Source organism: Liolophura sinensis, chromosome 6 (assembly GCF_032854445.1).
Source record: "Liolophura sinensis isolate JHLJ2023 chromosome 6, CUHK_Ljap_v2, whole genome shotgun sequence".
NCBI lineage: Eukaryota > Metazoa > Mollusca > Polyplacophora > Chitonida > Chitonidae > Liolophura > Liolophura sinensis.
The window spans coordinates 68,685,271-68,699,939 of NC_088300.1; the positions used below are offsets into that span (position 1 = coordinate 68,685,271).

Consider the following 14,669-nt stretch of genomic DNA (forward strand, 5'->3'; position numbering starts at 1 on the left):
CTCCGAGGAAACCAAGCTTAACTTATCTTACGGCAAGTTCTATGGCAGTCTACAGTGAACACCATAGGCCTGGGTTCTGAAGAAATCACATCACACTTCTGGTGACTTCCTCTACCTGTTGCCAAGATAGATGTAATCGATCATACTTCAATTTCAATTTCAGTAAAAGAACAATCAATATTTGAGTTAATTTTATGAAATAAAATTTAATGGTACAGTTTTGGAAGACAATAAGCCTGTTTCATTGGAAATGAAACAATACATACAAAATGCACCAGAGTTCGATAAAATTTTATTCATGTTTATGATGTTCCAAATAATGATTCATGTATAGACACATACATTTTCCATTGTAAATCAGTGTTTGAACTGTTACATTTACCAAAAACAGACTCCTATGCATGACAATAAAATTTTAATTTCAGACAAAATAAAAACATATCTGAAAGTCAACATTCATGAATTCACTGAACACGATTATCGAAAGTCTTCTCATCTGTTATGACCCTAAGAAACAGGGTGGACAAAAACTTGACTATGATGATGGGGGTGGTGGAGGGGGTGGAGCCATGGGCGGGCCCGTTGATGTTGGAGGTGGTACCGGTGGCGGTACAGGTGGGGGAGGGGGTGCAGATGGTGGTGGAGGGCCAGGGGTTGGGATGTGGGAGGGAGGAGCTGGAGGGGGGCCACCAGGAGGAGGCATGGGTGGAGGCGGTCTCATCGGGGGTGGACCTCCTGCCAACATCGGGGGTACAGGTGGAGGGGGTGGCATGCGTGGAGGGGGTGGCATACCCTGTCTGGGTGGAGGAGGCATGCCTGGGCGAGGAGGGGTTGGGCCAAAGTTAGGGGCTCCTGGAGTATGTATGGGAGGGGGTGGAGGCTGGGGAAGAGAACTCTGAAGAGCTTTTGGGTCATACTTGAAGGCAAACTGCAGGAAGAACTGAAAGAGAAAGCAAATATTCAAAATTATAACATGCTACATGTTAACATACATGTGCAGTAATGTTAATAGCAAATGACGTCCATTAAGTAACAGAAATTGATCAATTTTACAAAAATCAGCTTGTTCAAGAAACCTACATGTAGCAATATTCCAGTACAACAGTATATATTATTTTCCAAGAGAATACAACACATTAAACTACATCAACTTCCACTAGGGTTTAATAGAGTATATTGCACAGTTGAACACCATAAATATTTTTTTCTCCTGAAAGGTGGATATGATAACAAACAAGACCTGAAGCACCAACATTCACCGTGCATTATTCTATTGATTACTTATACTATGACAATATCATGATTTTGTGCATCTGAACACTGTTTTTAGGTGTCGACCTTCACATACTAGTGTACAGAGCGTGACATCGTACATGAGGTATTTCATGAGATTGTGTCTTATTGCGGGACATAGAAATGTTAAAAGAAATGTTTAAGTTGACTACAAAGCTTGTATGAAGATGTATAAGAAAAGTGATATCAAACTGAGTGGAATATTATTTTTATCAGTGAGGGAAATCCTCACATTTCACCTTACAATAAATTATAAAATTATCTTTTCCACAATCACTGCCTAACTTTTAAGAGATCTCTGAAATTCCCAGGCTATCAACACAAATATCGACAGCAGGTAATCCAATCCAGATGTTCAATGCACAAGAGCTTGCTATATTACAGAATAGCAAAGTCTGAATGTCAGTTTAAACCCCATTCTCAACATAATCATGGTGCTCACAATGAAAATTCATACAAGACCATCTCTGCATGACAGATCATATTCACAAAATGCTGATTTACCTGCTTTGTGTCCCTGTTCCAAACTGACCATAACTTTTTAGAGTCTTTGTCCACTTCTCGACTTGGCACCTGAAAACACAGCGGACAGTTTATTTATTGAATTGGTGTATTGAACTACTTGGCTAAAATGAGGAGAAACAAGAGGAACCGCAGCTAACGCTCTAGTGGGGAATGTTGCATTGATGGTCATTTTGAAAACTTGGCCAAAAAGGAGAATACCTGGCAGAGCAAGAAAAATTGCAGCAGGACTCTAGGAGGAAATGTTGCTTTAATGGTCAACTTGAAAACTTGGCTAACATGAGGAGAGCTGGCAGAGGAACAAGAGGACTCCCAGTAGGACTCCAGGAGGAAGTGTTGCATTGGTCATCTAGAAAACTTGGCTAACATGAGGAGAGGAACTGACAGAGGAAAAAGAGGAATCCCAGTAGGACTCCAGGAGGAAGTGTTGCATTGGTCATCTAGAAAACTTGGTTAACATGAGGAGAGGAACTGACAGAGGAACAAGAGGAATCCCAGTAGGGCTCCAGGAGGAAGTGTTGCATTGGTCATCTTGAAAACTTGGTTAACATGAGGAGAGGAACTGACAGAGAAACAAGAGGAATCCCAGTAGGACTTTACGAGGAAGTGTTGCATTGGTCATCTTGAAAACTTGGTTAACATGAGGAGAGGAACTGACAGAGGAACAAGAGGAATCCCAGTAGGACTCCAGGAGGAAGTGTTGCATTGGTCATCTAGAAAACTTGGTTAACATGAGGAGAGGAACTGACAGAGGAACAAGAGGAATCCCAGTAGGACTTTACGAGGAAGTGTTGCATTGGTCATCTAGAAAACTTGGTTAACATGAGGAGAGGAACTGACAGAGGAACAAGAGGAATCCCAGTAGGGCTCCAGGAGGAAGTGTTGCATTGGTCATCTTGAAAACTTGGTTAACATGAGGAGAGGAACTGACAGAGAAACAAGAGGAATCCCAGTAGGGCTCCAGGAGGAAGTGTTGCATTGGTCATCTAGAAAACTTGGTTAACATGAGGAAAGGAACTGACAGAGGAACAAGAGGAATCCCAGTAGGGCTCCAGGAGGAAGTGTTGCATTGGTCATCTTGAAAACTTGGTTAACATGAGGAGAAGAACTGACAGAGGAACAAGAGGGATCCCAGCAGGACTCTAGGAGGAAGTGTTGCATTGGTCATCTTGAAAACTTGGTTAACATGAGGAGAGGAACTGACAGAGGAACAAGAGGGATCCCAGTAGGACTCTAGGAGGAAGTGTTGCATTGGTCATCTTGAAAACTTGGCTAACATGAGGAGAAGAACTGACAGAGGAACAAGAGGAATCCCAGTAGGGCTCCAGGAGGAAGTGTTGCATTGGTCATCTTGAAAACTTGGCTAACATGAGGAGAGGAACTGACAGAGGAAAAAGAGGAATCCCAGTAGGACTCTAGGAGGAAATGTAGCATAAATTGAGGAGGAAATTTTGGTGAAACCGAGGGGGAAACAAAGAATTGATTGCAAAGGGTTTTACATAGTTGATCTACTGCATACCTCTCTCCATAAAGGTGACCACAACACAAAGGTGGTGAAATGTCCAGTAGGACAACTCTACTGGGGTTCATAGAAGTCATTTTTGCACATACCGATCACCACTGTCTGAGCGAAATTGAGTTTTTGTTTCAGCTGAAATTGATCTGTTTTTTGTTTTGACCGAATGTTCGAGATACTAAAATTGAATATTTTTGTACTATACTATATCAGAGTAATTATCACTCCCCGTACATGAACTTAAGCTTGTCTCCTAGTTGATACTGCCAACTGATAACCCGTGCACATTGCAGTTATTGTTACATGTATTTCAGGATACTAGTTCAGTGAAGTGTGAAGACCTGCCCAGAAAGCTTACAACCTAGAGTTGTCTAGATTGACTGAAACTCACAACATGAGCAATTGCAATTGGTTGTGATGTCACCTTTAAAAAATATTCAAGTCATGAATCAGACAGAGGGGCCATGCATTAATGGCTTATGGAATAGGTGGTTGTCACTCTCAGTTTTTGAAAGGAAATGTCAAAAATGATCTAAAGAAAAAAAAAAAAGATTTGAGAAAATCAAAATCATGCAACACCTTACATGTATACTAGAAACTAATGTGAATAGTGGATCCAGATGAATGTTCTGTGCACTATCTAAATTCTCTTGAAACATTGTCATTACTTGTCAAAATGAACGAAGATTTCAATCAACGAAATCAGTTCAAAAAGGAAGTTTGACTTGATAGGGTACTAGTCACACGAATTTACTGTGAAAATCAGCCACCGGTAATGAAAATTAAGGGATCCACAAATAGTGATTACTTGATGAAGTATAGACTACTATGATTTTTAAATCCAAAGGCCACATATTTAGAGAGTTAAAATACAAGGCTACATCATCATGTGCTTTATGTATCAATGAATTGTCACTTTTTCCATGACCAATAGTGGAATACGCCTGGATCTCAACAACCCAAAGTCCTGCCTGGCACACATCTCCATGTTCAGTCTTTGAACAAAAAACTCTCTTTTATAGCGAATCGATGTCGCTGCTAAATGTTCATATCTGTTTTAATTTCGCTGCTATAATAAGCCATTTATAAAACTTCAGAGTCCCGTAAACGAAACTTGGAAGAAAACTGCACTCGCATGCAGTTATCCGCGCTACGCTAATCTCAAAAACAGAGCAATCAGAAGCCAAAGTAGGTAAGCCGAGGAGCGAGTTGGCAGAGACCAAAGAAGCGTCAGTTAGATTTCATACACCCCTCTACTTCCAAAAATTGCCTTCTTAAATCTCATCAATGGAGAGGGTCATGAAAAATTCCCAAAAAATGAAATAACTCTTAACCCGAATTTATGTAAAATTTTGAATATTTCTTTCAAAAACAACCTCAAATTGAATATATATAACCAGTTACTGAGTTTTTTAAGTCAATCCACGGACCAAGTACAGGCTCGTCCAGAAGACTTCTAAGAGCCCCTGTTCTAGTATCGAGATGTATTCATCTGTGTGTGTCTGATTATTAATGTTTTAAACCATATTCAAGAATATTTCACTTATGATGGTGGTCAGGCTTACAGGTGAATCAAACCCCCAAGTTATGCCAGGCACCTGACAATACTCCTAACACAGGCATGACAGGGCCACAATTCTGCCAGTATTAAGTAGTGTCACACTCACCTTAAATGCAATGGTCTCATATGGTTCTGCTGCAAACAGCAAATACTGCCACTTTTTGTCTGGGGGTTCCACTTTCTGTTCATAGGCAGACATGAACCTGTGTCTGGGGGTGATCCCTTCCACTATCTCAGGGTAGTCAATCTGACACAGAAATTTAATACTGACATTTGACAAAACTGACTGTTAATTAATATGCATTGCAGAATGTCATGTACATACAGAGTTTTCATATCTTGACATTATTGGAGCTAAGGTAAAAAGTAATTCAGATCACATGTACGTACAAGGTACTGGGAATATTACAGAAAGTCTGTGGAGTACAGAAAAATGGGTGCATGCGTGGACCCTACTGGGGTATTGGTGGGCCACAGCAGGGTATGAGTGGTGAGCCCTAGTAAGGTATAGGTGAACCTTAGTTGAGTATGAGTGGACCCTAGTGGTGCATGGGTGGACTCTAGTGGGGTATGGCTGGATCACAGCAGGTTATAGGTGGATCACACCGGGTTATGAGTGGACCCTTATGGGGTATGGGTGGACCCTTGTGGTGTAGTGGTGGATCACAGCGGGTTATAGGTGGATCACAGCGGGTTATAGGTGGATCACACCGGGTTATGAGTGGACCCTGGTGGGGTGTGAGTGGACCCTAGAGGGGTATGGGTGGGACGTAGTGGATCATAGGTGCCCCAGAGGGTTACAGATGGACCCTAACGGGGTATGGATGGACCCCAGTCGATTAATAGCGGACCCTAGTCAGGTATGGGTGGAACCTAGAATGCTATGGGTGGGGCCGCAGTGAGTTATGACTGGCCATGGCGGGTTCCGGGAGGACCCTAGTGTGGTATGGGTAGAACCTAGTGGGCTATGAGTGGACACTAGTGGAGCATAGATGGAGCTTACCCGGTGTTGAGTGAACCCTAGTGAGGTATAAGTGGACACAAGTGAAGTATGGGTGGACTCCAGTCGAGAATTGGTGGACCCTAGTGACGTATGGGTGGACTCTAATGGGATATGGGCGGATCCTGTGGGGTATGGTAATAGCAGACTGAAACATGGGCGTCTTTTTATTTGCAGTAGGATGATGCTTCTGGGCACTTTGCCCACTTCTACTACCACAATGCACTGTAGATTTAGGCCGTGATGTCATCATGATATAGGTTTATTACCTGGAAAAGAAGACTCTGCTGTGAGGATTCCTCATCTCTCTGCTTGGTTACTTTGTAACCAGGGCGACCGATTTTCACAAATTTCTTGATGTCAACTCTGGGCTTTTCTGGAGCAGGCTGAGCTGGGGCTTCCTTAGCCTCCTTGGCTGCACGTCGAGCTCTGAACACAAGCAATCGTAAGGAAATTATTCTCAACAATAAAATTTGCTTTCTGTCCACTTCCTTTAAATGCATATAAGACCACTACCTGATGTGAGCTTTAAAGACAGCTTATTTCACTTAACACATATTTTAAGCTAAATTGTGTGCAATATTGATTCTCTCTGCAAGATTCTGGCCTATTTTTATCAAATGTCTCGTACGTTAAGTCCAAAATTCAAACACAGCTACCATAAACATGTTTTCCTCTAGGACATATAAAATTTGTACACTGATCCTTTACTGCAGAGCAATGTACCACGCACAACTGGACTTCTTTCCTGTTCTAGGTTTGACTTTTATATCCAACTGTAATTTGCAGTAAGTTGTGAGTTGCTTAAAGGATACATGAAAAGGTATTATAGATGGTTTGCAATGGCAGACATCTTTGAGGTAAGTTTGTGTATAGTGCCCATTGTATGCCCTTACCAGCCAACGGCCTCTGTCCAGTTTAGGTCACCTCTAACAATAGACACCCAGTGGGTCATACACAAACTTACCTCAAAGATGACTGCCACTGCAAACCGTCTATAAAACCATGAGTGCATGTATGGTTTTAAGAAAAATGAAGAAAGATATGCTACCACAATTTTTTTTTTTCATTTTTGAGGCATATTTTTTATTTCTTAATGATTCCTCTATTTTTCACATATTTTCTCTCAATAGTTGAAAATATTCAGAAATAAAGTCATCGATGAACATACTGGAAATGGGGGACCAGCACAGCACCCCCCATTCTGGCTCTCCTTCTAACGAACCTGTTTTCACAGCTATCATCACTGATGTGACCACAGCAGGCTTGTTAATTTCTGGACTGATCAATGGGGCCTTAAGAAAACTGTACTTTAAGGCCATTTTTATGGCCCAAAAAGAAAGTTAAGAGGCTATTTTGTACTCTTAAATATTATATATATATTTATACATATATATATATATTGTATTCAGAAAGAAATTGAAGTGTTTCTCGTATCCCTGAATAAAAACAAATCATGGAATAGCCTAGAAACTCACAGACCTCATTCACAAACAAACTTCATCCCACTTTTAGCAGACTATTTAATAGTATTTTCCTTTATATTTAGGCATTACATACTGTAATATTTAAGAAAATATAAGTATAACACTTACAAATTTGCCTGATGCTTTTTCCCTTGAGTGTGAGCTAAATAACTGCCCTGGAAAGAAAATTGTCACAACTGTTCAAGGTATCGCGTATTTTTAAATAGTTGCAATTTTGATTCCTCTGATCAAATGAAGATAAACTTTTCCACACGCTTATTTATTTATTTGATTTCTATTAGTCAAGAATATTTCACTTATACACAGTGGCCAGCACTGTTGAGGGAGGAAACCGTGGAAAACCCACGACCATCTGCAGGTTGTTGACAGGCCTTCCCATGTATGGCCGCAGAGGAAGCCAGCATGGGCTGGACTTGAACTCACATCGACTGCATTGGTGAGAGGCTCCTAGGTCACCGCGCCGCGCTGCTTTTCCACATATATGAAAAAATCAGTAATGGGTTCTCAATTGTGAAGCATGAAGAGCAATCTCAATGCCACAAATTAGGTGATTTAGCCAAACGATGCAAATCAGTAATAAGAGAAATTCTTATAAAGAAATTTTCATTTTCTTGCATTTTGGGCATTTATTAACACTTTTCAGTCAGGTGTATTGTAAAATGTTCAACCCCAATATTCATCATATTAAATAAGTTATATCAGCTATTTCCTGAAAACATTCAGGTAACTTTCTTTCAGTAATACAGTTGTATATTTAATAATTTGTAACTTTCCATTTTCAATGTTCTGTGATAAATGGCTCAATTCCCTTCACCAAAGATTTCACTTACCTCGTTGTTGTGTAGCGTAAGACAAAGTTTGCACTCATAAGATCCCAAGTGATTTTTCATAAAATATGGGTCCTACAATAAAAATCAATACATAAATGAACCACTAAATAAAATTGGCTTTACAATATTTCAAAGTTCACAATAAGAACATGAAAAGCACAAAGACATTACAGTGATATCCATGAGTGACATCCCAGTGATAAATGACATCTGTTTTACTTGCTTTTTTTCAGCAGGGCAGTATCCCTGTTTATCTGAATATCATTATTTTGAAATTTGATAACCAACTCTCAGAAAAACACATTATTTAGAAGATTAATTTAATCTTGTTTAATCTTGCTTCTAGTGTGAGTGTCCCACAATGTTACGTCTTCAGGGTGAAATTTGTACATCAAGACATACACATTGACTTGAGTCCAAGGGTGGAAAAAGCAGGCTTTAGTAATTCTATTTCAAGCTATAACCTCTATGGATATGTTGTTTAATCCTTTGATAAGGTTCACATTTGCAGTTTTATCGCTCATTACAAATAAAATGATGCCATGAAATTAAATGAACATATGTATATAAAATATCAAACGCCGTGTTGTTTTTATTTATAAAAGCATTCTCATTATTAACTGATATAACCCGACTTTCTCTAAACATGAAATACCAAACAGCAGAAACCTTATTTAAATCAATAGTCTCCAGAGCCAGCTGTCTCAGCCTCTCCCGGCGGTCACGATTGGACTCGGAGGCGGAGGCCACACCTCCTGACCCAGTTTTCCCTCCAGCTCGATGCTGGAAATCCATGATGGAGTTACTCTGTCTTTACAAAATTCTGAAAAATAGAATAAAATTAAGAGACGACCACATTTAGCAAATCATTCTTACATTTTGCACTATTATTACAATAAACAACTTTACTCTGTTCTCCAGTCACGGAGAGGTGCTGCTGTTCCAAGCTGATAAAAACAAAAATGTCAAATATGTCAAGTTGGAACCACAAAAACAAAGATTCGTTCATATTTTAGACCATAAGAAAACAAATCTAAAATTCACTCTTTAAACAATAAACATCAACTTGATAATGGAAGACTTGTCTATGATTATATCTCACTGAAAATTTATGTCATTAATGTTTGGTGTTTAATGCCGTACTTAAGAATATTTCACTTATACAACAGCAGCCAGCATTACCGAGGGAGCAAACCAGGCACAATCTGGGAGCTTGGGAACCCACAAAAACTTGCAGGCTGCTGGCGGATCTTCCCATAAAGGGCAGGAGAGGATGTCAGCATAAGCTGAACTTTAACTCATAATGATCACTAAAAATCAGGCTATGGAGGTCCTTGTCCATCTAGATGGACTCAGTGTGCTAATTAAAACTCATCGTAACACTGAGTCCATCGCCACCTCTCAAACAAACCGCTGCACATCTCGAAGACATCTGCGCTCACAGCACCCAAACTCACCTGCACTGAAAATAGTTCTTTTTCATGCATTTGTGCCCTGAATTCAGATGGTTGAAGTTGTTCTTGCAGACAACTGAATTGCAAATGAAAATAAAATTGTTTTCTTGGGGATTTCAATACCAAAACTCAGTTGCATTTCAAACCCAGAAGTATTTATTTATTTATTTATTTATTTATTTGATTGGTGTTTTACGACGTACTCAAGAGCATTTCACTTATACGACAGCGGCCAGAATTATGGTGGTAAGAACAAATCCAGAAGTAGGTCAAGTGACACTTCAAAAGGGCATCCGACGAAGAGGCACTTGGTACCGCCAAAGTTCTTGGAGTCAATATGACCACCATGCAGCGAGTTAATAAGTTTCATAGGTGAGGATGGTAAACTAAGAGGGTGATATTTGAGATTCCACCATAAAATTACATACATATGAACAGAGGAGGTGAGTTAAATTGCCATAAATGAGAGGAGATGAGTTTGAAATCCGCACCATGCTTTTGGAGAAGCACTGATGGACAGTGTTACAATGAATGTCAGAATTTTAAAGTAGTACCCTGAGCCCATCTAGATGGACTTTGGAGGCCTCAATTTTGGACTCAACACAATGGACAATTTTTGTGCTAAGAAAAATAAGACCCTGACCACCCTGTAGTCTATTACTAGGTCTACACTCTGTCATGGACATGCAGAATATCTAACTTAATCTCCCACACTAACACTGGCTCCAGAGTCCAGTGACTATATACCCTAATGTTCTAATCCAACCAAGCATGTTGTTGTTGTTGTTAAAAACATTGTTGTTGTAAAAAAACCAAAGACAGAACACTGTGCCAGTGGTGGAGTCTACCTCAACAAATGAAACAAACATAAACGATACCAGGATTTCCCTTCCCTTTGATTACATAAAGAGTCTCGTTATTTCATACTTACAAACAATGGATAAAATACAGAGTATCTTTACAAAACGCACGTTGATCGTCAGCGAACCATTCCAATATGCACCTAATTATATTCCGGACGCGGACTTTGGCAAAATTTAAATAAAGAGTAAATATGTAATTACTGGTACCTGATTTCTTGACTGGAAATATAAAAATACAATCCTCTTTAAATAAATACACAATTAACTTGTTTACGCCACTGAGATGCTTTGTGTGTAATTTTTCGCGATGCCAGTCTGGTCAACAAGACAACAAGGCTGCCCAGTGCTACTCTTAATAAGTGTCTGTGGCAAGGTACGCGTCTTCAGCTTAATGTCACTAACTTCTGAAGAAACCAACCGTACTGGTCAGCCTACATCCACCAGGGGACCGGAAGTACATCGACCAGCTGGACGTTCAACTTTCTGGGCCACTGATATCCCATTTTGGCTCCATATGACAAACATCTTGGGGATATCTCTACACCTATGAGTTTTGACAAACATCCCGAATTTAGGAACAAGAGGTTGTCACATGAATCTCTGTATGTTAGAGTGTGACTAGATTTATCTGAAAATATACAATACTAAAGAAAATGTGAAAGCTTGTAATGGGAATGTACGTTTGTAGCAAACTCACAGTCCTTGTCCGTTTAGTGAGCTCCATATTTTAGTAGTACCCGGCGATCTACACGCACCGACCGGCCCACATACTGTACGGGTCGGTTCGCTTGAGGTTTTGCATAATGGAATAAATTCCTATTTGTTTATACGTAAATTTTATGCACTCTTATCCCTTAGATCACAGCTTACTTTTGTATGTCAAGAGTTGCAAGTGTCTTATAGTCATACAAAGAAACGTTAAATTCATAATTGAAGTTAGCGTTAATGCAGACGATAATCAAGTCAAATGCGATCGTGTGCTACCGAGCACTTTTCCTGTTATTGTTCATGTTTAGCTTTTTTTGAAGAAAAACTTGTCTGTTAAAAGTTAATTCGGTGGTTATATTAATGTTTTCCTGCTGTTAGCGGACGGAAATGTAGCCGTTTTAATTTGCTATAAGCCTTTTCATTCAAGCCCAGGCGTGCAGTTTAACTGTATGGTAACCCGTTTAGAGCATATGTCCAGGTTTTTGGAATATTGTTTCACGATTTTAAATATGTTCGCCTATTTATAAATTCACATGGAAAGTTTTCATTTGATAAGATAAACGTCAAAGATAAGGGTATTCATGGAATTACTTTGTCTGCAAGGAAGACTAGCAGTAACATAAATACATCGATCAATATGTTTGCGTAGCCTAACAGTACAACGTTTATTAATGTGAGGGCGATTCGCCTAAAAAATAATTGCGCGATCATGTAGGCTATCTATGGAAGACCGATAGTGCCATACTGTTATTACATAAAGCTTAGTAGCATAACTATGGAACATTAATAGTGCGATTTTGTCGGTTAAATTGTAAATTATGGAAGCGTAATTGTAACATCAGACATATACTATTTATACTGATCTATACACACCGAGCGGCCGACTTACTGTATGGGTTCGACTGCATCACCCAAGGTTTTATGAAAATATCCCGAATTTAGGAATGATTGTACGCCTGCATATCATGTGCGTTTGTGACGCATTTACGGTAATATACTGACAGAGTGTGACAAGCTTTTCTTAGTGCCGACTGATTAATAATTTCCATCAAATTTACGAATAATACCTACGATACATAAATACAATCATTCTGGACACACCTCGTCTATTTGTGGCGTATTTACGGTATTGCCGAAAGAGACTGCCTTCTTGCCATCCTGTACACAGATTTGTTGGCGATAACTTCACGCCCATGATTTTGTGAAAATACCCCGATTTTACAAGTAAGAAGTTGTCACTTGTACCGCTATGCAACCATGTTCTGTATATTTATTTATTTGATTGGTGTTTTACGCCGTACTCAAGAATATTTCACTTATACGACGGCGTCCAACGTTATGATGGGAGGAAACTGGACAGACTCTAAGGGAAACCCACATATAATATATATATATATTGTGTGTTTGTGCCGCGTTTACTCGTACAAACATACAATGTATGTAATGCTGAAAGAGTGTACCAAAGGTTTCTTTGGTGCTAGTCGATACAGAAAACTTCATATAAATAAATAATTTTGCCTGCACCACATGTTCCCAAAAATATCCCAGATTTACGAAACTAAAGGTCATTAGTTATACACTACTATTTATCTATATGAGGTGTGTGTTTTGGCGTATTTCGCTAATACTAAAAAGGTATGTCAACGGTTCTTGGTTTTGCAGGATAAACAGTTTTGTTGAGGATTTGTCTTCACTACTGGCTTCATGAAAATATCCATAATTTACGAATCAGAGGTTATTAGTTGAACCCCACTGCAATATTTTTTACATGTTTTACATTTTTGGCGTGTTGTGAGCAATACTGAAAGTGTGTGTCAGAGGTTTCTATATACTGATTAAAAAAAAAAACGTTATTGACGAATTGTCTACAAAAATGGATACGCCTCTACAGCCACTTTTTTCCTGTGACATGTGTTTGTGTATTTTATATACGGTCATACTGAATGAGTGTGAAAAGTTTCTTCGAGGTGATTGGTGAATAGTTTTCTTCAGGATTTATCTACAGTGTTGTTTATATGAAAATATCCAGAATTTTTGAATGGGAGGTTATTTTACTTATACCCCAACGGAAGTATATTTACAGCAATAATGTAAGAGTTTATACCAATGGTTTCTTGGTGGCAATCGATAAACAGTTTTCTTAACAATTGGTAAACTGAAAGAGTGTGCCAAAGGTTCCTTGGTTTTGATCGATGAACAGATTTCTTTAGGATTTATCTGCACTGGCGATTTTATGAAAATATTCCAAACTTACGAGTGACAGATTATTAATTATACCCAAAAGCAAACATACTGACCAGATGTTTCATGACTGAGGGTTTTTTAAAAGTAATAATGAAAATGGGTGCCAAAGGATTTTTGGTGCCGACCGATTTCTGGAGGATTTGTTCACAGTACCGGTTTGGTGAAAATTTTACGAATGAGAGATTAGTGCTTAAGCCGACATACAGCCATTAGATGGAGATCATGAGTGTTTGTGGTGTATTTACGGTAAAACGGAAAGTGTGTACAAAGGGCTACTTGGTGCCAGTCTAATACCTTTCTTGAGGATTTGTCTGCACTTGTGGTTTTATGAAACTTTGCTGAATTTACGAATTAAATGTTATTAATTTTCAGTTCTCTACATCCTCTTTTAAAGTATCAGATGTATTTGTGACGTATTTACTGTAGTACTGAGATAGTGTGCCAAAGGTTTCGTGGTGCCGATCCGTAAACAGCTTTCTTAAGGCTGCTTCACTGAGATGACTTACCGAAGCAAGCCGCCCCACACGAGCCATTATACTGATAGGCCTACGGGCCAACCAGCCGTTGCACTATCCTCTTAATGCGAACGCCAATGAGATGTTCAGAACTATACTTCTGTACAACCACTTTTTACATTTTATGTGTGTTTGTGGCGTATTTACGGTAGTACTGGAAAAGCATACCAACGGTTTCTTGGTGTCGTTCGATAAACAGTTTTCTTGAGGATCTGTGTACACACAAGTCCAGTATTTTTACAGCAAAATTAAAAGAGTGTGCAAAAGGTTTCTACTTGGTTGTTGATAATAGGTGTTATAGAGGATTTGTCAGCAGTATTAGTTTTATGAAAATATCCGGAATTTACCAATGAAATAAAAATTACACCTCTGTACAACCACTACTTAAATTTTATGTGAGTTTTTGAAAGAGTGTCCTAAAGGTTTCTTGGTGGTAATTTATCGATGGATGGTTTTCTTAAGGATTTATCTAGACTGCTGGTTTTATGAAAATATCCCGAATTTACGAATGAAAGGTGAATACTAATGTAACGGACAATTTTTGCTTCAGTAGATACTAGTTTTCTAAAGTCTTCATAAGGTGTTACGTGTCTAAGTGTATGCTGGTATTAGGTCCTTGTTCGTTTCTATTTTCAGTCCTAGTCTTGACTTCGCATCTGTAGTGGCGCGCAACGGG

General features: G+C 39.2%; 1 protein-coding gene across 3 annotated transcripts; it reads right to left on the reverse strand.

The window, feature by feature from the left end:
• Positions 1-186: 186 nt before the first annotated feature.
• LOC135468667 (splicing factor 3A subunit 2-like) lies at positions 187-10,777 on the reverse strand. 3 transcript variants are annotated; one of them, XM_064747042.1, is made up of 9 exons: positions 10,734-10,777; positions 9,667-9,739; positions 8,879-9,032; positions 8,210-8,281; positions 7,488-7,534; positions 6,162-6,321; positions 4,999-5,139; positions 1,798-1,866; positions 187-940 (listed from the first exon to the last, which is right to left on the reverse strand). In XM_064747042.1, exons 3-9 carry the CDS (start codon positions 9,002-9,004, stop codon positions 536-538), a joined length of 1,020 nt encoding a protein of 339 aa, XP_064603112.1. In that variant the 5' UTR covers positions 9,005-9,032; positions 9,667-9,739; positions 10,734-10,777; the 3' UTR covers positions 187-535. The 3 variants fall into 3 exon arrangements, with proteins under 3 accessions (XP_064603112.1, XP_064603111.1, XP_064603113.1); XM_064747041.1 differs by lacking the exon at positions 10,734-10,777 and adding an exon at positions 10,595-10,653; XM_064747043.1 differs by lacking the exons at positions 9,667-9,739; positions 10,734-10,777 and adding an exon at positions 10,595-10,647.
• Between the last annotated feature and the right edge of the window lie 3,892 nt (positions 10,778-14,669).